At 63.1% G+C, this 23,455-nt stretch overlaps 1 protein-coding gene across 1 annotated transcript in view; it reads right to left on the reverse strand.

The window, feature by feature from the left end:
• Window positions 1–23,455, reverse strand: part of LOC147093351 (uncharacterized) — a 94,028-nt gene that overhangs the window by 35,586 nt on the left and 34,987 nt on the right. The window contains exons 2-4 of the mRNA XM_085974192.1: window positions 5,795–6,002; window positions 1,082–1,311; window positions 142–370 (exon numbers count right to left, since the gene is read on the reverse strand). Of these exons, the coding sequence (XP_085830318.1) occupies window positions 142–370; window positions 1,082–1,311; window positions 5,795–6,002 (667 nt within the window). The remainder of the gene's footprint in view (window positions 1–141; window positions 371–1,081; window positions 1,312–5,794; window positions 6,003–23,455) is intronic.

A 23,455-nucleotide genomic window follows, 5' to 3' on the forward strand; every position in this document is an offset into this window, starting at 1 on the left:
GTGATGCACTGTGAGAGGGGCATTACTGAGAGAGCGCTGCACTGTTGGAGGGCTGGTACTGAGGGAGCGCCGCACTATCGGAGGGGCAGCACCGATTGAGCGCCGTACTGTCAGAGGGGCAGTACTGAGGGAGTGCTGCACCATCGGTGGTCAGTACTGAGGGAGCGCCGCACTGTCGTAGGGGCAGTACTGAGGGAGTGCTGCACTGTCGTAGGGTCAGTACTGATGGAGTGCTGCACTGTCGGAGGGGCAGTACTGAGGGAACGCTGCACTGTCGGAGGGTCAGTACTGAGGGGGCACCGCACTGTCGGAGGGTCAGTACTGAGGGAGCGCCGCACTGTCGGAGAGGCAGTACTGAGGGAGCACCGCACTGTCGGCGGAGCATTACTGAGGGAGCGCTGCACTGTCGGAGGGGCAATACTGAGGGAGTGCTGCACTGTCGGAGGGGCAGTACTGAGGGAGTGCTGCACTGTCGGAAAGTCGGCACTGAGGGAGCGCTGCACTGTCGGAGGGGCAGTACTGAGGGAGTGCTGCACTGTCGGAGGGGCAGTACTGACAGACAGCCGCACTGTCGGAGGGGCAGTACTGAGTGAGCGCCGCACTTTTGGAAAGGCAGTGCTGAGTGAGCCCCGCGCTGTCAGAGGGACAGTACTGAGTGAGCGCCGCACTTTCGGAGGGGCAGTACTGAGCGAGCGCCACACTGTCGGAGGGGCGGTACTGATGGAGTGCCGTACTGTCGCAGTGGCAATACTGAGGGAGCGCTGCACTGTCGGAAGGTCCGTACTGAGGGAGCGCTGCACTGTCGGAGGGGCAGTACTGAGGGTGCACTGCACTGTGAGAGGGGCAGTTTTGACAGAGTGCTGCACTGTCGGGGGGTCAGTACTGAGGGAGTCCTGCACTGTCGGAGGGTCGGTACTGAGGGAGCCCCGCACTGACGGAGGGGCAGTACTGTGGGAGCGCCGCACTGTCGGAAGAGCAGCACTGAGGGAGCACTGCACTGTCGGAGGGGCAGTACTGAGGGTGCTCTGCACTGTCAGAGGGGCAGTTTTGAGGGAGTGCTGCACTGTCGGGGGGTCAGTACTGAGGGAGTCCTGCACTGTCGGAGGGTCAGTACTGAGGGAGCACCGCACTGTCGGAGGGGCAGTACTGAGGGAGCGCCGCACTGTCGGAGGGGCAGTACTGAGGGAGTGCTGCACTGTCGGAGAGTAGGCACTGAGGGAGCGCTGCACTGTCGGAGGGTCAGTACTGAGGGAGCGCTGCACTGTCGGAGGCGCAGTACCGAGGGAGCGCTGCACTGTCGGAGTGTCAGTACTGATGGAACACAGCACTGTCAGAGGGGCAGTACTGAGGGAGCGCCACACTTACGGAGGAGCATGACTGAGGGAGCACGACACTGTAGGAGAGTAGGTACTGAGGGAGCGCTGCACTGTCGGAGGGGCAGTACTGAGGGAGTGCTGCACTGTCGGAGGGGCAGTACTGACGGACCGCCACACTGTCGGAGGGGCAGTGCTGAGGTAGCGCAGCACTGTTGGAGGGCAGTACTGAGGGAGCGCCGCACTTTCGGAAGTGCAGTACTGTGGGAGCGCTGCACTGTCGGAGGGGCAGTACTGAGGGAGCGCCGCACTGTCGGAGGGGCTGGACTGAGGGAGCACCGCAATGTCAGAGGGGCTGCACTGAGGGAGTGCTGCACCATCGGAGGGGCAGCACTGAGGGAGCGCCGCACTGTCAGAGGGGCAGTGCTGAGGGAGCGCCGCACTGCCGGAGGGTCATTACTGAGGGCGCGCCGCACTGTCGGAGGGGAGTACTGAGGGAGCGCCGCACTGTCGGACGGGCAGTACTGAGGGAGTGCCGCACTATCGGAGGGGCAGTACTGAGGGAGCTCCGCACTGTTGGAGGGTCAGTACTGAGGCAGTGATGCACTGTGAGAGGGGCATTACTGAGAGAGCGCTGCACTGTTGGAGGGCTGGTACTGAGGGAGCGCCACACTATCGGAGGGGCAGCACTGATTGAGCGCCGTACTGTCAGAGGGGCAGTACTGAGGGTGTGCTGCACCATCGGAGGTCAGTACTGAGGGAGCGCCGCACTGTCGTAGGGGCAGTACTGAGGGAGTGCTGCACTGTCGTAGGGTCAGTACTGATGGAGTGCTGCACAGTCGGAGGGGCAGTACTGAGGGAATGCTGCACTGTCGGAGGGTCAGTACTGAGGGGGCACCGCACTGTCGGAGGGTCAGTACTGAGGGAGCGCCGCACTGTCGGAGAGGCAGTACTGAGGGAGCACCGCACTCTCGGAGGAGCATTACTGAGGGAGCGCTGCACTGTCGGAGGGGCTATACTGAGGGAGTGCTGCACTGTCGGAGGGGCAGTACTGAGGGAGTGCTGCACTGTCGGAAAGTCGGCACTGAGGGAGCGCTGCACTGTCGGAGGGGCAGTACTGAGGGAGCGCTGCACTGTCGGAGGTGCAGTACTGACAGACCGCCGCACTGTCGGAGGGGCAGTACTGAGTGAGTGCCGCACTTTTGGAAAGGCAGTGCTGAGTGAGCCCCGCGCTGTCAGAGGGACAGTACTGAGTGAGCGCCGCACCTTCGGAGGGGCAGTACTGAGCGAGCGCCACACTGTCGGAGGGGCGGTACTGATGGAGTGCCGTACTGTCGCAGTGGCAATACTGAGGGAGCGCTGCACTGTCGGAAGGTCCGTACTGAGGGAGCGCTGCACTGTCGGAGGGGCAGTACTGAGGGTGCACTGCACTGTGAGAGGGGCAGTTTTGACAGAGTGCTGCACTGTCGGGGGGTCAGTACTGAGGGAGTCCTGCACTGTCGGAGGGTCGGTACTGAGGGAGCCCCGCACTGACGGAGGGGCAGTACTGTGGGAGCGCCGCACTGTCGGAAGAGCAGCACTGAGGGAGCACTGCACTGTTGGAGGGGCAGTACTGAGGGAGTGCTGCACTGCCGGAGGGGCAGCACTGAGGGAGTGCTGCACTGTCGGAGATTAGGCACTGAGGGAGCACTGCACTGTCGTTGGGGCAGTACTGAGGGAACGCCACACTGTCGGAGGGGCATTACTGAGGGAGCGCTGCACTGTCGGAGAGGCGGTACTGAGGGAGCGCCGCACTGTTGGAGGGGCAGTAATGAGTGAGCGCCGCACTGTCGGAGGGGCGGTACTGAGGGAGTGCCGCACTGTCGGAGGGGCAGTACTGAGGGAGCACCGCACTGTCAGAGGGGCAGTACTGAGGGAGCGCCGCATTGTCAGAGGGGCAGTACTGAGGGAGTGCCGCACTGTCGGAGGGGCAGTACTGAGGGAGCGCCACACTGTTGGAGGGTTAGTACTGAGGGAGCGCTGCACTGTGAGGGGGCAGTACTGAGGGAGCGCTGCACTGTCGGTGGGGCAGTACTGAGGGAGTGCTGCACTGTCGGAGGGGCAGTACTGAGGTAGCGCTGCATTGTTGGAGGGACAGTTTTGAGGCAGTGCTGCACTTTCGGAGGGGCAGTATTGAGGGAGCGCCGCACTATCGGAGGGGCAGTACTGAGGGAGTGCCGCACATTCGGAGTGGCAGTACTGAGGGAGCGCTGCACTGTCGGAGGGTCAGTACTGAGGGAGCGCTGCACTGTCGGAGGGGCAGTACTGAGGGTACTCTGCACTGTCAGAGGGGCAGTTTTGAGGGAGTGCTGCACAGTTGGGGGTTCAGTACTGAGGGAGTCCTGCACTGTCGGAGGATGAGTACTGAGGGAGCACCGCACTGTCGGAGGGTCAGTATTGAGGGAGTGCCGCACTGACGGAGGGGCACTACTGAGGGAGCGCCGCACTGTCGGAGGAGCAGTACTGAGGGAGCACTGCACTGTCGGAGGGGCAGTATTGACGGAGTGCTGCACTGTCGGAGGGGCAGTACTGAGGGAGTGCTGCACTGTCGGAGAGTAGGCACTGAGGGAGCGCTGCACTGTCGGAGGCGCAGTACTGAGGGAGCGCTGCACTGTCGGAGTGTCAGTACTGATGGAGCACAGCACTGTCAGAGGGGCTGTACTGAGGGAGCGCCACACTGTCGGAGGAGCATGACTGAGGGAGCACGGAACTGTAGGAGAGTAGGTACTGAGGGAGCGCTGCACTGTCGGAGGGGCAGTACTGAGGGAGTGCTACACTGTCGGAGGGGCAGTACTGATGGACCGCCGCACTGTCGGAAGTGCAGTACTGAGGGAGCGCTGCACTGTCGGAGAGGCGGTACTGAGGGAGCGCCGCACTGTTGGAGGGGCAGTAATGAGTGAGCGCCGCACTGTCGGAGGGGCGGTACAGAGGGAGTGCCGCACTGTCGGAGGGGCAGTACTGAGGGAGCGCCGCACTGTCGGAGGGGCAGTACTGAGGGAGCGCCGCATTGTCAGAGGGGCAGTACTGAGGGAGTGCCGCTCTGTCGGAGTGGCAGTACTGAGGGAGCGCCACACTTTTGGAGGGTTAGTACTGAGGGAGCGCTGCACTGTGAGGGGGCAGTACTGAGGGAGCGCTGCACTGTCGGTGGGGCAGTACTGAGGGAGTGCTGCGCTGTCGGAGGGGCAGTACTGAGGTAGCGCTGCATTGTCGGAGGGGCAGTTTTCAGGGAGTGCTGCACTTTCGGAGGGGCAGTATTGAGGGAGCGCCGCACTGTCAGAGGGGCAGTACTGAGGGAGTGCCGCACTTTCGGAGTGGCAGTACTGAGGGAGCGCTGCACTGTCGGAGGGTCACTACTGAGGGAGCGCTGCACTGTCGGAGGGGCAGTACTGAGGGTAATCTGCACTGTCAGAGGGGCAGTTCTGAGGGAGTGCTGCACAGGTGGGGGTTCAGTACTGAGGGAGTCCTGCACTGTCGGAGGATGAGTACTGAGGGAGCACCGCACTGTCGGAGGGTCAGTATTGAGGGAGCGCCGCACTGACGGAGGGGCAGTACTGAGGGAGCGCCGCACTGTCGGAGGAGCATGACTGAGGGAGCACTGCACTGTCGGAGGGGCAGTATTGAGGGAGTGCTGCACTGTCGGAGGGGAAGTACTGAGGGAGTGCTGCACTGTCGGAGAGTAGGCACTGAGGGAGCGCTGCACTGTCGGAGGGTCTGTACTGAGGGAGCGCTGCACTGTCGGAGGCGCAGTACTGAGGGAGCGCTGCACTGTCGGAGTGTCAGTACTGATGGAGCACAGCACTGTCAGAGGGGCTGTACTGAGGGAGCGCCACACTGTCGGAGGAGCATGACTGAGGGAGCACGGCACTGTAGGAGAGTAAGTACTGAGGGAGCGCTGCACTGTCGGAGGGGCAGTACTGAGGGAGTGCTACACTGTCGGAGGGGCAGTACTGACGGACCGCCGCACTGTCGGAAGTGCAGTACTGTGCGAGCGCTGCACTGTCGGAGGGGCAGTACTGATGGAGCGCCGCACTGTCGGAGGGGCTGTACTAAGGGAGCACCGCAATGTCGGAGGGCTGCACTGAAGGAGTGCTGCACTGTCAGAGGGGCAGTGCTGAGGGTGCGCCGCACTGCCGAAGGATCATTACTGAGGGAGTGCCGCACTGTCGGAGGGGCAGTAGTGAGGGAGCGCCGCACTGTCGGAAGGGCAGTACTGAGGGAGTGCCGCACTGTCGGAGGGGCAGTATTGAGGGAGTGCCGCACTTTCGGAAGGGCAGTGCTGAGGGAGCGCTGCACTGTCGGAGGGGCAGTACTGAAGGAGCTCCTCACAGTCGGAGGGTCAGTACTGAGGCAGTGATGCACTGTGAGAGGGGCATTACTGAGGGAGCGCTGCACTGTTGGAGGGCTGGTACTGAGGGAGCGCCGCACTGTCGTAGGGGCAGTACTGAGGGAGTGCTGCACTGTCGGAGGGTCAGTACTGATGGAGTGCTGCACTGTCGGAGGGGAAGTACTGAGGGAGCGCTGCACTGTCGGAGGGTCAGTACTGAGGGAGCACCGCACTGTCGGAGGGTCAGTACTGAGGGAGCGCCGCGCTGTCGGAGAGGCAGTACTGAGGGAGCACCGCACTGTCGGAGGAGCAGTACTGAGGGTGCGCTGCACTGTCAGAGGGGCAGTACTGAGGGAGTGCTGCACTGTCGGAGGGGCAGTACAGAGGGAGTGCTGCACTGTCGGAGAGTAGGCACTGAGGGAGCGCTGCATTGTCGGAGGGGCAGTACTGAGGGAGCGCTGCACTGTCGGAGGGGCAGTACTGAGTGAGCGCCGCACTTTTGGAAAGGCAGTGCTGAGTGAGCCCCGCGCTGTCAGAGGAACAGTACTGAGCGAGCGCCGCACTGTCGGAGGGGCAGTACTGAGCGAGCGGCACACTGTCGGAGGTTCGGTACTGAGGGAGTGCCGCATTGTCGGAGTGGCACTACTGAGGGAGCGCTGCACTGTCGGAGGGTCAGTACTGAGGGAGCGCTGCACTGTCGGAGGGGCAGTACTGAGGGTGCTCTGCACTGTCAGAGGGGCAGTTTTGAGGGAGTGCTTCACTGTCGGGGGGTCAGTACTGAGGGAGTCCTGCAATGTCAGAGGATGAGTACTGAGGGAGCACCGCACTGTCGGAGGTTCAGTATTGAGGGAGCGCCGCACTGACGGAGGGGCAGTACTGAGGGAGCGCCACACTGTCGGAGGAGCAGTACTGAGGGAGCACTGCACTGTCGGAGGGGCAGCACTGAGGGAGTGCTGCACTGTCGGAGGGGCAGTACTGAGGGAGTGCTGCACTGTCGGAGAGTAGGCACTGAGGGAGCGCTGCACTGTCGGAGGGTCAGTACTGAGGGAGCGCTGCACTGTCGGAGGCGCAGTACTGAGGGAGCGCTGCACTGTCGGAGTGTCAGTACTGATGGAGCACAGCACTGTCAGAGGGGCTGTACTGAGGGAGCGCCACACTGTCGGAGGAGCATGACTGAGGGAGCACGGCACTGTAGGAGAGTAGGTACTGAGGGAGCGCTGCACTGTCGGAATGTCAGTACTGATGGAGCACAGCACTGTCAGAGGGGCTGTACTGAGGGAGCGCCACACTGTCGGAGGAGCATGACTGAGGGAGCACGGCACTGTAGGAGAGTAGGTACTGAGGGAGCGCTGCACTGATGGAGGGGCAGTACTGACGGACCGCCGCACTTTCGGAAGTGCAGTACTGTGGGAGCGCTGCACTTTCGGAGGGGCAGTACTGAGGGAGCGCCGCACTGTCGGAGGGGCTGTACTGAGGGAACACCACAATGTCGGAGGGGCTGCACTGAGGGAGTGCTGCACTGTCGGAGGGGCAGCACTGAGGGAGCGCCGCACTGTCGGAGGGGCAGTACTGAGAGAGCGCCGCACTATCGGAAGGGCAGTACTGAGGGAGTCCCGCACTGTCGGAGGGGCAGTACTGAGGGAGCGCCGCTCTGTCGGAAGGGCAGTGCTGAGGGAGCGCCACACTGTTGGAGGGTTAGTACTGAGGGAGCGCTGCACTGTGAGGGGGCAGTACTGAGGGAGCGCTGCACTGTCGGTGGGGCAGTACTGAGGGAGTGCTGCACTGTCGGAGGGGCAGTACTGAGGTAGCGCTGCATTGTTGGAGGGACAGTTTTGAGGCAGTGCTGCACTTTCGGAGGGGCAGTATTGAGGGAGCGCCGCACTATCGGAGGGGCAGTACTGAGGGAGTGCCGCACATTCGGAGTGGCAGTACTGAGGGAGCGCTGCACTGTCGGAGGGTCAGTACTGAGGGAGCGCTGCACTGTCGGAGGGGCAGTACTGAGGGTACTCTGCACTGTCAGAGGGGCAGTTTTGAGGGAGTGCTGCACAGTTGGGGGTTCAGTACTGAGGGAGTCCTGCACTGTCGGAGGATGAGTACTGAGGGAGCACCGCACTGTCGGAGGGTCAGTATTGAGGGAGTGCCGCACTGACGGAGGGGCACTACTGAGGGAGCGCCGCACTGTCGGAGGAGCAGTACTGAGGGAGCACTGCACTGTCGGAGGGGCAGTATTGACGGAGTGCTGCACTGTCGGAGGGGCAGTACTGAGGGAGTGCTGCACTGTCGGAGAGTAGGCACTGAGGGAGCGCTGCACTGTCGGAGGCGCAGTACTGAGGGAGCGCTGCACTGTCGGAGTGTCAGTACTGATGGAGCACAGCACTGTCAGAGGGGCTGTACTGAGGGAGCGCCACACTGTCGGAGGAGCATGACTGAGGGAGCACGGAACTGTAGGAGAGTAGGTACTGAGGGAGCGCTGCACTGTCGGAGGGGCAGTACTGAGGGAGTGCTACACTGTCGGAGGGGCAGTACTGATGGACCGCCGCACTGTCGGAAGTGCAGTACTGAGGGAGCGCTGCACTGTCGGAGAGGCGGTACTGAGGGAGCGCCGCACTGTTGGAGGGGCAGTAATGAGTGAGCGCCGCACTGTCGGAGGGGCGGTACAGAGGGAGTGCCGCACTGTCGGAGGGGCAGTACTGAGGGAGCGCCGCACTGTCGGAGGGGCAGTACTGAGGGAGCGCCGCATTGTCAGAGGGGCAGTACTGAGGGAGTGCCGCTCTGTCGGAGTGGCAGTACTGAGGGAGCGCCACACTTTTGGAGGGTTAGTACTGAGGGAGCGCTGCACTGTGAGGGGGCAGTACTGAGGGAGCGCTGCACTGTCGGTGGGGCAGTACTGAGGGAGTGCTGCGCTGTCGGAGGGGCAGTACTGAGGTAGCGCTGCATTGTCGGAGGGGCAGTTTTCAGGGAGTGCTGCACTTTCGGAGGGGCAGTATTGAGGGAGCGCCGCACTGTCAGAGGGGCAGTACTGAGGGAGTGCCGCACTTTCGGAGTGGCAGTACTGAGGGAGCGCTGCACTGTCGGAGGGTCACTACTGAGGGAGCGCTGCACTGTCGGAGGGGCAGTACTGAGGGTAATCTGCACTGTCAGAGGGGCAGTTCTGAGGGAGTGCTGCACAGGTGGGGGTTCAGTACTGAGGGAGTCCTGCACTGTCGGAGGATGAGTACTGAGGGAGCACCGCACTGTCGGAGGGTCAGTATTGAGGGAGCGCCGCACTGACGGAGGGGCAGTACTGAGGGAGCGCCGCACTGTCGGAGGAGCATGACTGAGGGAGCACTGCACTGTCGGAGGGGCAGTATTGAGGGAGTGCTGCACTGTCGGAGGGGAAGTACTGAGGGAGTGCTGCACTGTCGGAGAGTAGGCACTGAGGGAGCGCTGCACTGTCGGAGGGTCTGTACTGAGGGAGCGCTGCACTGTCGGAGGCGCAGTACTGAGGGAGCGCTGCACTGTCGGAGTGTCAGTACTGATGGAGCACAGCACTGTCAGAGGGGCTGTACTGAGGGAGCGCCACACTGTCGGAGGAGCATGACTGAGGGAGCACGGCACTGTAGGAGAGTAAGTACTGAGGGAGCGCTGCACTGTCGGAGGGGCAGTACTGAGGGAGTGCTACACTGTCGGAGGGGCAGTACTGACGGACCGCCGCACTGTCGGAAGTGCAGTACTGTGCGAGCGCTGCACTGTCGGAGGGGCAGTACTGATGGAGCGCCGCACTGTCGGAGGGGCTGTACTAAGGGAGCACCGCAATGTCGGAGGGCTGCACTGAAGGAGTGCTGCACTGTCAGAGGGGCAGTGCTGAGGGTGCGCCGCACTGCCGAAGGATCATTACTGAGGGAGTGCCGCACTGTCGGAGGGGCAGTAGTGAGGGAGCGCCGCACTGTCGGAAGGGCAGTACTGAGGGAGTGCCGCACTGTCGGAGGGGCAGTATTGAGGGAGTGCCGCACTTTCGGAAGGGCAGTGCTGAGGGAGCGCTGCACTGTCGGAGGGGCAGTACTGAAGGAGCTCCTCACAGTCGGAGGGTCAGTACTGAGGCAGTGATGCACTGTGAGAGGGGCATTACTGAGGGAGCGCTGCACTGTTGGAGGGCTGGTACTGAGGGAGCGCCGCACTGTCGTAGGGGCAGTACTGAGGGAGTGCTGCACTGTCGGAGGGTCAGTACTGATGGAGTGCTGCACTGTCGGAGGGGAAGTACTGAGGGAGCGCTGCACTGTCGGAGGGTCAGTACTGAGGGAGCACCGCACTGTCGGAGGGTCAGTACTGAGGGAGCGCCGCGCTGTCGGAGAGGCAGTACTGAGGGAGCACCGCACTGTCGGAGGAGCAGTACTGAGGGTGCGCTGCACTGTCAGAGGGGCAGTACTGAGGGAGTGCTGCACTGTCGGAGGGGCAGTACAGAGGGAGTGCTGCACTGTCGGAGAGTAGGCACTGAGGGAGCGCTGCATTGTCGGAGGGGCAGTACTGAGGGAGCGCTGCACTGTCGGAGGGGCAGTACTGAGTGAGCGCCGCACTTTTGGAAAGGCAGTGCTGAGTGAGCCCCGCGCTGTCAGAGGAACAGTACTGAGCGAGCGCCGCACTGTCGGAGGGGCAGTACTGAGCGAGCGGCACACTGTCGGAGGTTCGGTACTGAGGGAGTGCCGCATTGTCGGAGTGGCACTACTGAGGGAGCGCTGCACTGTCGGAGGGTCAGTACTGAGGGAGCGCTGCACTGTCGGAGGGGCAGTACTGAGGGTGCTCTGCACTGTCAGAGGGGCAGTTTTGAGGGAGTGCTTCACTGTCGGGGGGTCAGTACTGAGGGAGTCCTGCAATGTCAGAGGATGAGTACTGAGGGAGCACCGCACTGTCGGAGGTTCAGTATTGAGGGAGCGCCGCACTGACGGAGGGGCAGTACTGAGGGAGCGCCACACTGTCGGAGGAGCAGTACTGAGGGAGCACTGCACTGTCGGAGGGGCAGCACTGAGGGAGTGCTGCACTGTCGGAGGGGCAGTACTGAGGGAGTGCTGCACTGTCGGAGAGTAGGCACTGAGGGAGCGCTGCACTGTCGGAGGGTCAGTACTGAGGGAGCGCTGCACTGTCGGAGGCGCAGTACTGAGGGAGCGCTGCACTGTCGGAGTGTCAGTACTGATGGAGCACAGCACTGTCAGAGGGGCTGTACTGAGGGAGCGCCACACTGTCGGAGGAGCATGACTGAGGGAGCACGGCACTGTAGGAGAGTAGGTACTGAGGGAGCGCTGCACTGTCGGAATGTCAGTACTGATGGAGCACAGCACTGTCAGAGGGGCTGTACTGAGGGAGCGCCACACTGTCGGAGGAGCATGACTGAGGGAGCACGGCACTGTAGGAGAGTAGGTACTGAGGGAGCGCTGCACTGATGGAGGGGCAGTACTGACGGACCGCCGCACTTTCGGAAGTGCAGTACTGTGGGAGCGCTGCACTTTCGGAGGGGCAGTACTGAGGGAGCGCCGCACTGTCGGAGGGGCTGTACTGAGGGAACACCACAATGTCGGAGGGGCTGTACTGAGGGAGCGCTGCACTGTCGGAGTGTCAGTACTGATGGAGCACAGCACTGTCAGAGGGGCTGTACTGAGGGAGCGCCACACTGTCGGAGGAGCATGACTGAGGGAGCACGGCACTGTAGGAGAGTAAGTACTGAGGGAGCGCTGCACTGACGGCGGGGCAGTACTGAGGGAGTGCTACACTGTCGGAGGGGCAGTACTGACGGACCGCCACACTGTCGGAAGTGCAGTACTGTGCGAGCGCTGCACTGTCGGAGGGGCAGTACTGATGGAGCGCCGCACTGTCGGAGGGGCTGTACTAAGGGAGCACCGCAATGTCGGAGGGCTGCACTGAAGGAGTGCTGCACTGTCGGAGGGACAGCACTGAGGGAGCGCCGCACTGTCAGAGGGGCAGTGCTGAGGGTGCGCCGCACTGCCGAAGGATCATTACTGAGGGAGTGCCGCACTGTCGGAGGGGCAGTAGTGAGGGAGCGCCGCACTGTCGGAAGGGCAGTACTGAGGGAGTGCCGCACTTTCGGAAGGGCAGTGCTGAGGGAGCGCTGCACTGTCGGAGGGGCAGTACTGAAGGAGCTCCTCACAGTTGGAGGGTCAGTACTGAGGCAGTGATGCACTGTGAGAGGGGCATTACTGAGGGAGCGCTGCACTGTTGGAGGGCTGGTACTGAGGGAGCGCCGCACTGTCGTAGGGGCAGTACTGAGGGAGTGCTGCACTGTCGGAGGGTCAGTACTGATGGAGTGCTGCACTGTCGGAGGGGAAGTACTGAGGGAGCGCTGCACTGTCGGAGGGTCAGTACTGAGGGAGCACCGCACTGTCGGAGGGTCAGTACTGAGGGAGCGCCGCACTGTCGGAGAGGCAGTACTGAGGGAGCACCGCACTGTCGGAGGAGCAGTACTGAGGGTGCGCTGCACTGTCAGAGGGGCAGTACTGAGGGAGTGCTGCACTGTCGGAGGGGCAGTACAGAGGGAGTGCTGCACTGTCGGAGAGTAGGCACTGAGGGAGCGCTGCATTGTCGGAGGGGCAGTACTGAGGGAGCGCTGCACTGTCGGAGGGGCAGTACTGAGTGAGCGCCGCACTTTTGGAAAGGCAGTGCTGAGTGAGCCCCGCGCTGTCAGAGGAACAGTACTGAGCGAGCGCCGCACTGTCGGAGGGGCAGTACTGAGCGAGCGGCACACTGTCGGAGGTTCGGTACTGAGGGAGTGCCGCATTGTCGGAGTGGCACTACTGAGGGAGCGCTGCACTGTCGGAGGGTCAGTACTGAGGGAGCGCTGCACTGTCGGAGGGGCAGTACTGAGGGTGCTCTGCACTGTCAGAGGGGCAGTTTTGAGGGAGTACTGCACTGTCGGGGGGTCAGTACTGAGGGAGTCCTGCAATGTCAGAGGATGAGTACTGAGGGAGCACCGCACTGTCGGAGGTTCAGTATTGAGGGAGCGCCGCACTGACGGAGGGGCAGTACTGAGGGAGCGCCACACTGTCGGAGGAGCAGTACTGAGGGAGCACTGCACTGTCGGAGGGGCAGCACTGAGGGAGTGCTACACTGTCGGAGGGGCAGTACTGAGGGAGTGCTGCACTGTCGGAGAGTAGGCACTGAGGGAGCGCTGCACTGTCGGAGGGTCAGTACTGAGGGAGCGCTGCACTGTCGGAGGCGCAGTACTGAGGGAGCGCTGCACTGTCGGAGTGTCAGTACTGATGGAGCACAGCACTGTCAGAGGGGCTGTACTGAGGGAGCGCCACACTGTCGGAGGAGCATGACTGAGGGAGCACGGCACTGTAGGAGAGTAGGTACTGAGGGAGCGCTGCACTGTCGGAATGTCAGTACTGATGGAGCACAGCACTGTCAGAGGGGCTGTACTGAGGGAGCGCCACACTGTCGGAGGAGCATGACTGAGGGAGCACGGCACTGTAGGAGAGTAGGTACTGAGGGAGCGCTGCACTGATGGAGGGGCAGTACTGACGGACCGCCGCACTTTCGGAAGTGCAGTACTGTGGGAGCGCTGCACTTTCGGAGGGGCAGTACTGAGGGAGCGCCGCACTGTCGGAGGGGCTGTACTGAGGGAACACCACAATGTCGGAGGGGCTGCACTGAGGGAGTGCTGCACTGTCGGAGGGGCAGCACTGAGGGAGCGCCGCACTGTCGGAGGGGCAGTACTGAGAGAGCGCCGCACTATCGGAAGGGCAGTACTGAGGGAGTCCCGCACTGTCGGAGGGGCAGTACTGAGGGAGCGCCGCTCTGTCGGAAGGGCAGTGCTGAGGGAGCGCTGCACTGTCGGAGGGGCAGTACTGAAGGAGCTCGGCAGTGTTGGAGGGTCAGTACTGAGGCAGTGATGCACTGTGAGAGGGGCATTACTGAGGGAGCGCTACACTGTTGGAGGGCTGGTACTGAGGGAGCGCCGCACTGTCGGAGGGGCAGCACTGATTGAGCGCCGTACTGTCAGTGGGGCAGTACTGAGGGAGTGCTGCACTGTCGGAGGTCAGTACTGAGGGAGCGCCGCACTGTCGTAAGGGCAGTACTGAGGGAGTGCTGCACTGTCGGAGGGTCAGTACGGATGGAGTGCTGCACTGTCGGAGGGGCAGTACTGAGGGAGCGCTGCACTGTCGGAGGGTCAGTACTGAGGGAGCACCGCACTGTCGGAGGGGCAGTACTGAGTGAGCGCCGCACTTTCGGAGGGGCAGTACTGAGCGAGCGCCACACTGTCGGATGGGCGGTACTGAGGGAGTGCCGCATTGTCGGAGTGGCACTACTGAGGGAGCGCTGCACTGTCGGAGGGTCAGTACTGAGGGAGCGCTGCACTGTCAGAGGGGCAGTACTGAGGGTGCACTGCACTGTCAGAGGGGCAGTTTTGATGGAGTGCTGCACTGTTGGGTGTCTGTACTGAGGGAGTCCTGCACTGTCGGAGGGTCGGTCCTGAGGGAGCGCCGCACTGACGGAGGGGCAGTACTGAGGGAGCGCCGCACTGTCGGAGGAGCAGTACTGAGGGAGCACTGCACTGTCGGAGGTGCAGTACTGAGGGAGTGCTGCACTGTCGGAGGGGCAGCACTGAGGGAGTGCTGCACTGTCGGAGATTAGGCACTGAGGGAGCACTGCACTGTCGGAGTGTCAGTACTGATGGAGCACAGCACTGTCAGAGGGGCAGTACTGAGGGAGCGCCACACTGTCGGAGGGGCATGACTGAGGGAGCACGGCACTGTAGGAGAGTAGGTACTGAGGGAGCGCTGCACTGTCGGAGGGGCAGTACTGAGGGAGTGCTGCACTGTTGGAGGGGCAGTACTGACGGACCGCCGCACTGTCGGAGGGGCAGTACTGAGGGAGCGCAACACTGTTGGAGCGCAGTACTGAGGGAGCGCCGCACTTTCAGAAGGGCAGTACTGTGGGAGCGCCACACTGTTGGAGGGGCATGACTGAGGGAGCACGGCACTGTAGGAGAGTAGGTACTGAGGGAGCGCTGCACTGTCGGAGGGGCAGTACTGAGGGAGTGCTGCACTGTTGGAGGGGCAGTACTGACGGACCGCCGCACTGTCGGAGGGGCAGTACTGAGGGAGCGCAACACTGTTGGAGCGCAGTACTGAGGGAGCGCCGCACTTTCAGAAGGGCAGTACTGTGGGAGCACTGCACTGTCGGAGGGGCTGTACTGAGGGAGCGCCGCACTGTCGGAGGGGCTGCACTGAGGGAGTGCTGCACTGTCGGAGGGGCAGCACTGAGGGAGCGCCGCACTGTCAGAAGGGTAGTGCTGAGGGAACGCCACACTGTTCGAGGGTCATTACTGAGGGAGCGCCGCACTGTCGGAGGGGCAGTACTGAGGGAGCGCCGCACTGTCGGAAGGGCTGTACTGAGGGAGTGCTACACTTTCGGAGGACCAGGACTGAGGGAGTGCTGCACTGTCGGAGGGTCAGTGCTTAGGGAGCGCTGCACTGTCGGAGGGGCAGTACTGAGGGAGCTCCGCACTGTCGGAGGGTCAGTACTGAGGCAGCGCTGCACTGTGAGAGGGGAATTACTGAGGGAGCGCTGCACTGTCGGAGGGCCAGTTCTGAGGGAGCGCCGCACTGTCGGAGGGGCAGCACTGATTGAGCGCCGTGCTGTCGGAGGGGCAGTATTGTGGGAGTGCTGCACTGTCGGAGGGTCAGTACTGAGGGAGCGCCGCAAAGTCGTAGGGGCAGTACTGAGGGAGTGCTGCACTGTCGGAGGGTCAGTACTGACGGAGTGCTGCAGTGTCGGAGGGGCAGTACTGAGGGAGCGCTGCACTGTTGGAGGGTCAGTACTGAGGGAGCACCGCACTGTCGGAGGAGCAGCACTGAGGGGGCACTGCACTGTCGGAGGGGCAGTACTGAGGGAGTGCTGCACTGTCGGAGAGTAGGCACTGAGGGAGCTCTTCACTGTTGGAGGGGCCGTACTGAGGGAGCGCTGCACTGTCGGAGGGCAGTACTGAGGGAGCACAGCACTTTTGGAAAGGCAGTACTGAGGGGGCGCCGCACTGTCGGAGGGGCAGTACTGAGGGAGCGCCACAGTGTCGGAGGGGCAGTAGTGAGGGAGCGCCGCACTGTTGGAGGGCAGTACTGAGGGAGCACCGCACTTTCAGAAGGGCAGTACAGAGGGAGCACTGCACTGTCGGAGCAGCAGTAATGAGGGAGCACCGCACTGTCGGAGGGCAGTACTGAGGGAGCGCCGCACTGTCAGAGGGGCAGTGCTGAGGGAGCGCCGCACTGTCGGAGGGGCAGTACTGAGAGAGCGCCGTACTGTTGGAGGGGCAGTACTGAGGGAGCGCTGCACGCTCGGGAGGGCAGTACTGAGTGAGCGCCGCACTGTCGGAGGGGCAGTACTGAGTGAGCACCGTGCTGTTGTAGGGGCAGTGCTGAGTGACCGCCACGCTGTTGGAGGGACAGTACTGAGTGAGCGCCGCACTTTCAGAGGGGCAGTGCTGAGGGAGCGCCGCACTGTCGGAGGGACGGTGCTGAGGGAGTGCCGCACTGTCGGAGGGGTGGTACTGAGGGAACGCCGCACTGTCGGAGAGGCGGTACTGAGGGAGTGCCGCACTGTTGGAGGTGCAGTACTGAGGGAGTGCTGCACTGTCGGAGGGCCAGTACCGAGGGAGTGCCGCACTGTCGAAGGGGCAGTACTGAGGGAGTGCTGCACTGTCGGAGGGTCAGTACTGACGGAGTGCTGCACTGTCGGAGGGTCAGTACTGACGGAGTGCCGCACTGTTGGAGGTGCAGTACTGAGGGAGTGCTGCACTGTCGGAGGGCCAGTACCGAGGGAGTGCCACACTGTCGAAGGGGCAGTACTGAGGGAGCGCTGCACTGTCGGAGGGGCAGTACAGAGGGAGTGCTGCACTGTCGGAGGGTCAGTACTGACGGAGTGCTGCACTGTCGGAGGGGCAGTACTGAGGGAGCGCTGCACTGTCGGAGGGTCAGTAGAGGGGGAGCGCTGCACTGTTGGAGGGTCAGTACTGAGGGAACGCCGCCCTGTTGGAGAGGCAGTACTGAGGGAGCGCTGCACTGTCGGAGGGTCAGAACAGAGGGAGCGCCGCATTGTCGGAGGAGCAGTACTGAGGGAGCACTGCACTGTCGGAGGGGCAGTACTGAGGGAGTGCTGCACTGCCGGAGGGGCAGTACTGAGGTAGCGCCGCACTGTCGGAGGAGCAGTACTGAGGGAGCGCTGCACAGTCAGAGGGGCAGTACTGAGGGAGTGCTGCACTGTCGGAGGGGCAGTACTGAGGGAGTGCTGCACTGTCGGAGAGTAGGCACTGAGGGAGTGCTCCACTGTTGCAGGGACAGTACTGAGGGAGCGCTGCTCTGTCGGAGGGGCAGTACTGAGGGAGCGCTGCACTGTCGGAGTGCTGTACTGAGGGAGCGCAGTTCTTTTGGAAGGGCAGTACTGAGGGAGCGCCACACTGTCGGAGGGGGAGTACTGAGTGAGCGCCGCGCTGTCGGAGGGGCAGTGCTGAGTGAGCGCCGCGCTGTCAGAGGGACAGTACTGAGTGAGCGCCGCACTGTCGGAGGGGCGGTACTGAGGGAGTGCCGCACGGTCGGTAGGTTAGTACTGAGGGAACGCTGCACTGTGTGAGGGGCAGTACTGAGTGAGCGCTGCACTGTCGAAGGGGCAGTTCGGAGGGAGTGCTTCTCAGGCGGAGGGGCAGTACTGAGGGAGCGCTGCACTGTCGGAGGGGCAGTTTTGAGGGAGTGCTGCACTGTCGGAGGGGCACTATTGAGGGAGCGCCGCACTGTCGGAGGGGCAGTACTGAGGGAGTGCCACACTGTCCGTGGGGCAGTACTGAGGGAGTGCTGCACTGTTGGAGGGTCAGTACTGAGGGAGCGCTGCACTGTCGGAGGGGCAGTACTGAGGGAGCGCCGCACTGTCGGAGGGTTGTTACTGAGGAGCGCCGCACTTTCGGAGGGGCAGTGCTGACGGAGCGCCGCACTGCCGGAGGTGCAGTACTGAGGAGCGCCGCACTGTCAGAGGGGCAGTACTGAGGGAGCGCCGCACTGTCGGAGGGGCAGTACTGAGGGAGCACCGCACTGTCGGAGAGGCATTACTGAGGGAGCGCTGCACTTTCAGAAGGGCAGTTTTGAGGGAGTGCTGCACTGTCAGGAGTTCAGTACTGAGGGAGTCCTGCAGTGTCGGAGGGGCAGTACTGAGGGAGCGCTGCTCTATCGGAGGGGAAGTGCTGAGGGAGTGCTGCACTGTCGGAGGGGCAGTACTGTGGCAGCACTGCACTGTCGGAGGGGCAGTACTGAGGGAGCGCCGCACTGTCGGAGGGGCAGTACCGAGGGAGCGCTGCACTGTTGGAGGGGCAGCACTGAGGGAACACTGCACTGTCGGAGGGGCAGTACTGAGGGAGCGCTGCACTGTCGAAGGGGCAGTACTGAGGGAGCACCGCACTGTCGGAGGGGCAGTACTGAGGGAGCGCTGCACTGTCGGAGGGGCAGTACTGAGGGAGCGCTGCACTGTCGGAGGGGCAGTACTGAGGGAGCGCTGTACTGTCGGAGTGGCAGTACTGAGGGAGTGCTGCACTGTCGGTGGGGCAGTACTGAGGGAGCGCTGCACTGTCGGAGGGGCAGTACTGAGGGAGTGCTGCACTGTCGGAGGGGCAGTACCGAGGGAGCGCTGCACTGTCGGAGGGGCAGCACTGAGGGAGCACTGCACTGTCGGAGGGGCAGTACTGAGGGAGCGCTGCACTGTCGAAGGGGCAGTACTGAGGGAGCGCCGCACTGTCGGAGGGGCAGTACTGAGGGAGCGCTGCACTGTCGGAGGGGCAGTACTGAGGGAGCGCTGCACTGTCGGAGGGGCAGTACTGAGGGAGCGCTGTACTGTCGGAGTGGCAGTACTGAGGGAGTGCTGCACTGTCGGTGGGGCAGTACTGAGGGAGCGCTGCACTGTCGGAGGGGCAGTACTGAGGGAGTGCTGCACTGTCGGAGGGGCAGTACTGAGGGGGTGCTGCACTGTCGGAGAGTAGGCACTGAGGGAGCGCTGCACTGTCGGAGGGTGCGTACTGAGGGAGCGCTGCACTGTCGGAGGCGCAGTACTGAGGGAGCGCTGCACTGTCGGAGTGTCAGTACTGATGGTGCACAGCACTGTCAGAGGGGCTGTACTGAGGGAGCGCCACACTGTCGGAGGAGCATGACTGAGGGAGCACGGCACTGTAGGAGAGTAGGTACTGAGGGAGCGCTGCACTGTCGGAATGTCAGGACTGATGGAGCACAGCACTGTCAGAGGGGCTGTACTGAGGGAGCGCCACACTGTCGGAGGAGCATGACTGAGGGAGCACGGCACTGTAGGAGAGTAGGTACTGAGGGAGCGCTGCACTGACGGAGGGGCAGTACTGACGGACCGCCGCACTGTGGGAGGGGCAGTACTGAGGGAGCGCAGCACTGTTGGAGGGCAGTACTGAGGGAGCGCCGCACTTTCGGAAGTGCAGTACTGTGGGAGCGCTGCACTGTCGGAGGGGCAGTACTGAGGGAGCGCCGCACTGTCGGAGGGGCTGTACTGAGGGAGCACCGCAATGTCGGAGGGGCTGCACTGAGGGAGTGCTGCACTGTCGGAGGGGCAGCACTGAGGGAGCGCCGCACTGTCAGAGGGGCAGTGCTGAGGGAGCGCCGCACTGCCGGAGGGTCATTACTGAGGGAGCGCCGCACTGTCGGAGGGGCAGTACTGAGGGAGCGCCGCTCTGTCGGAAGGGCAGTGCTGAGGGAGCGCTGCACTGTCGGAGGGGCAGTACTGAAGGAGCTCGGCAGTGTTGGAGGGTCAGTACTGAGGCAGTGATGCACTGTGAGAGGGGCATTACTGAGGGAGCGCTACACTGTTGGAGGGCTGGTACTGAGGGAGCGCCGCACTGTCGGAGGGGCAGCACTGATTGAGCGCCGTACTGTCAGTGGGGCAGTACTGAGGGAGTGCTGCACTGTCGGAGGTCAGTACTGAGGGAGCGCCGCACTGTCGTAAGGGCAGTACTGAGGGAGTGCTGCACTGTCGGAGGGTCAGTACGGATGGAGTGCTGCACTGTCGGAGGGGCAGTACTGAGGGAGCGCTGCACTGTCGGAGGGTCAGTACTGAGGGAGCACCGCACTGTCGCAGGGGCAGTACTGAGTGAGCGCCGCACTTTCGGAGGGGCAGTACTGAGCGAGCGCCACACTGTCGGATGGGCGGTACTGAGGGAGTGCCGCATTGTCGGAGTGGCACTACTGAGGGAGCGCTGCACTGTCGGAGGGTCAGTACTGAGGGAGCGCTGCACTGTCAGAGGGGCAGTACTGAGGGTGCACTGCACTGTCAGAGGGGCAGTTTTGATGGAGTGCTGCACTGTTGGGTGTCTGTACTGAGGGTGTCCTGCACTGTCGGAGGGTCAGTACTGAGGGAGCACCGCACTGTCGGAGGGGCAGTACTGAGTGAGCGCCGCACTGTCGGAGGGGCAGTGCTGAGTGAGCGCCGCGCTGTCAGAGGGACAGTACTGAGTGAGCGCCGCACTGTCGGAGGGGCGGTACTGAGGGAGTGCCGCACGGTCGGTAGGTTAGTACTGAGGGAACGCTGCACTGTGTGAGGGGCAGTACTGAGTGAGCGCTGCACTGTCGAAGGGGCAGTTCGGAGGGAGTGCTTCTCAGGCGGAGGGGCAGTACTGAGGGAGCGCTGCACTGTCGGAGGGGCAGTTTTGAGGGAGTGCTGCACTGTCGGAGGGGCACTATTGAGGGAGCGCCGCACTGTCGGAGGGGCAGTACTGAGGGAGTGCCACACTGTCCGTGGGGCAGTACTGAGGGAGTGCTGCACTGTTGGAGGGTCAGTACTGAGGGAGCGCTGCACTGTCGGAGGGGCAGTACTGAGGGAGCGCCGCACTGTCGGAGGGTTGTTACTGAGGAGCGCCGCACTTTCGGAGGGGCAGTGCTGACGGAGCGCCGCACTGCCAGAGGTGCAGTACTGAGGAGCGCCGCACTGTCAGAGGGGCAGTACTGAGGGAGCGCCGCACTGTCGGAGGGGCAGTACTGAGGGAGCACCGCACTGTCGGAGAGGCATTACTGAGGGAGCGCTGCACTTTCAGAAGGGCAGTTTTGAGGGAGTGCTGCACTGTCAGGAGTTCAGTACTGAGGGAGTCCTGCAGTGTCGGAGGGGCAGTACTGAGGGAGCGCTGCTCTATCGGAGGGGAAGTGCTGAGGGAGTGCTGCACTGTCGGAGGGGCAGTACTGTGGCAGCACTGCACTGTCGGAGGGGCAGTACTGAGGGAGCGCCGCACTGTCGGAGGGGCAGTACCGAGGGAGCGCTGCACTGTTGGAGGGGCAGCACTGAGGGAACACTGCACTGTCGGAGGGGCAGTACTGAGGGAGCGCTGCACTGTCGAAGGGGCAGTACTGAGGGAGCACCGCACTGTCGGAGGGGCAGTACTGAGGGAGCGCTGCACTGTCGGAGGGGCAGTACTGAGGGAGCGCTGCACTGTCGGAGGGGCAGTACTGAGGGAGCGCTGTACTGTCGGAGTGGCAGTACTGAGGGAGTGCTGCACTGTCGGTGGGGCAGTACTGAGGGAGCGCTGCACTGTCGGAGGGGCAGTACTGAGGGAGTGCTGCACTGTCGGAGGGGCAGTACCGAGGGAGCGCTGCACTGTCGGAGGGGCAGCACTGAGGGAGCACTGCACTGTCGGAGGGGCAGTACTGAGGGAGCGCTGCACTGTCGAAGGGGCAGTACTGAGGGAGCGCCGCACTGTCGGAGGGGCAGTACTGAGGGAGCGCTGCACTGTCGGAGGGGCAGTACTGAGGGAGCGCTGCACTGTCGGAGGGGCAGTACTGAGGGAGCGCTGTACTGTCGGAGTGGCAGTACTGAGGGAGTGCTGCACTGTCGGTGGGGCAGTACTGAGGGAGCGCTGCACTGTCGGAGGGGCAGTACTGAGGGAGTGCTGCACTGTCGGAGGGGCAGTACTGAGGGGGTGCTGCACTGTCGGAGAGTAGGCACTGAGGGAGCGCTGCACTGTCGGAGGGTGCGTACTGAGGGAGCGCTGCACTGTCGGAGGCGCAGTACTGAGGGAGCGCTGCACTGTCGGAGTGTCAGTACTGATGGTGCACAGCACTGTCAGAGGGGCTGTACTGAGGGAGCGCCACACTGTCGGAGGAGCATGACTGAGGGAGCACGGCACTGTAGGAGAGTAGGTACTGAGGGAGCGCTGCACTGTCGGAATGTCAGGACTGATGGAGCACAGCACTGTCAGAGGGGCTGTACTGAGGGAGCGCCACACTGTCGGAGGAGCATGACTGAGGGAGCACGGCACTGTAGGAGAGTAGGTACTGAGGGAGCGCTGCACTGACGGAGGGGCAGTACTGACGGACCGCCGCACTGTGGGAGGGGCAGTACTGAGGGAGCGCAGCACTGTTGGAGGGCAGTACTGAGGGAGCGCCGCACTTTCGGAAGTGCAGTACTGTGGGAGCGCTGCACTGTCGGAGGGGCAGTACTGAGGGAGCGCCGCACTGTCGGAGGGGCTGTACTGAGGGAGCACCGCAATGTCGGAGGGGCTGCACTGAGGGAGTGCTGCACTGTCGGAGGGGCAGCACTGAGGGAGCGCCGCACTGTCAGAGGGGCAGTGCTGAGGGAGCGCCGCACTGCCGGAGGGTCATTACTGAGGGAGCGCCGCACTGTCGGAGGGGCAGTACTGAGGGAGCGCCGCTCTGTCGGAAGGGCAGTGCTGAGGGAGCGCTGCACTGTCGGAGGGGCAGTACTGAAGGAGCTCGGCAGTGTTGGAGGGTCAGTACTGAGGCAGTGATGCACTGTGAGAGGGGCATTACTGAGGGAGCGCTACACTGTTGGAGGGCTGGTACTGAGGGAGCGCCGCACTGTCGGAGGGGCAGCACTGATTGAGCGCCGTACTGTCAGTGGGGCAGTACTGAGGGAGTGCTGCACTGTCGGAGGTCAGTACTGAGGGAGCGCCGCACTGTCGTAAGGGCAGTACTGAGGGAGTGCTGCACTGTCGGAGGGTCAGTACGGATGGAGTGCTGCACTGTCGGAGGGGCAGTACTGAGGGAGCGCTGCACTGTCGGAGGGTCAGTACTGAGGGAGCACCGCACTGTCGGAGGGGCAGTACTGAGTGAGCGCCGCACTTTCTGAGGGGCAGTACTGAGCGAGCGCCACACTGTCGGATGGGCGGTACTGAGGGAGTGCCGCATTGTCGGAGTGGCACTACTGAGGGAGCGCTGCACTGTCGGAGGGTCAGTACTGAGGGAGCGCTGCACTGTCAGAGGGGCAGTACTGAGGGTGCACTGCACTGTCAGAGGGGCAGTTTTGATGGAGTGCTGCACTGTTGGGTGTCTGTACTGAGGGTGTCCTGCACTGTCGGAGGGTCGGTCCTGAGGGAGCGCCGCACTGACGGAGGGGCAGTACTGAGGGAGCGCCGCACTGTCGGAGGAGCAGTACTGAGGGAGCACTGCACTGTCGGAGGTGCAGTACTGAGGGAGTGCTGCACTGTCGGAGGGGCAGCACTGAGGGAGTGCTGCACTGTCGGAGATTAGGCACTGAGGGAGCACTGCACTGTCGGAGTGTCAGTACTGATGGAGCACAGCACTGTCAGAGGGGCAGTACTGAGGGAGCGCCACACTGTCGGAGGGGCATGACTGAGGGAGCACGGCACTGTAGGAGAGTAGGTACTGAGGGAGCGCTGCACTGTCGGAGGGGCAGTACTGAGGGAGTGCTGCACTGTTGGAGGGGCAGTACTGACGGACCGCCGCACTGTCGGAGGGGCAGTACTGAGGGAGCGCAACACTGTTGGAGCGCA

Source organism: Somniosus microcephalus, unplaced genomic scaffold, assembly GCF_052327205.1.
Source record: "Somniosus microcephalus isolate GS21.2 unplaced genomic scaffold, FLI_Smic_1.0 unresolved_chr1, whole genome shotgun sequence".
Taxonomy (NCBI): Eukaryota; Metazoa; Chordata; class Chondrichthyes; order Squaliformes; family Somniosidae; genus Somniosus; species Somniosus microcephalus.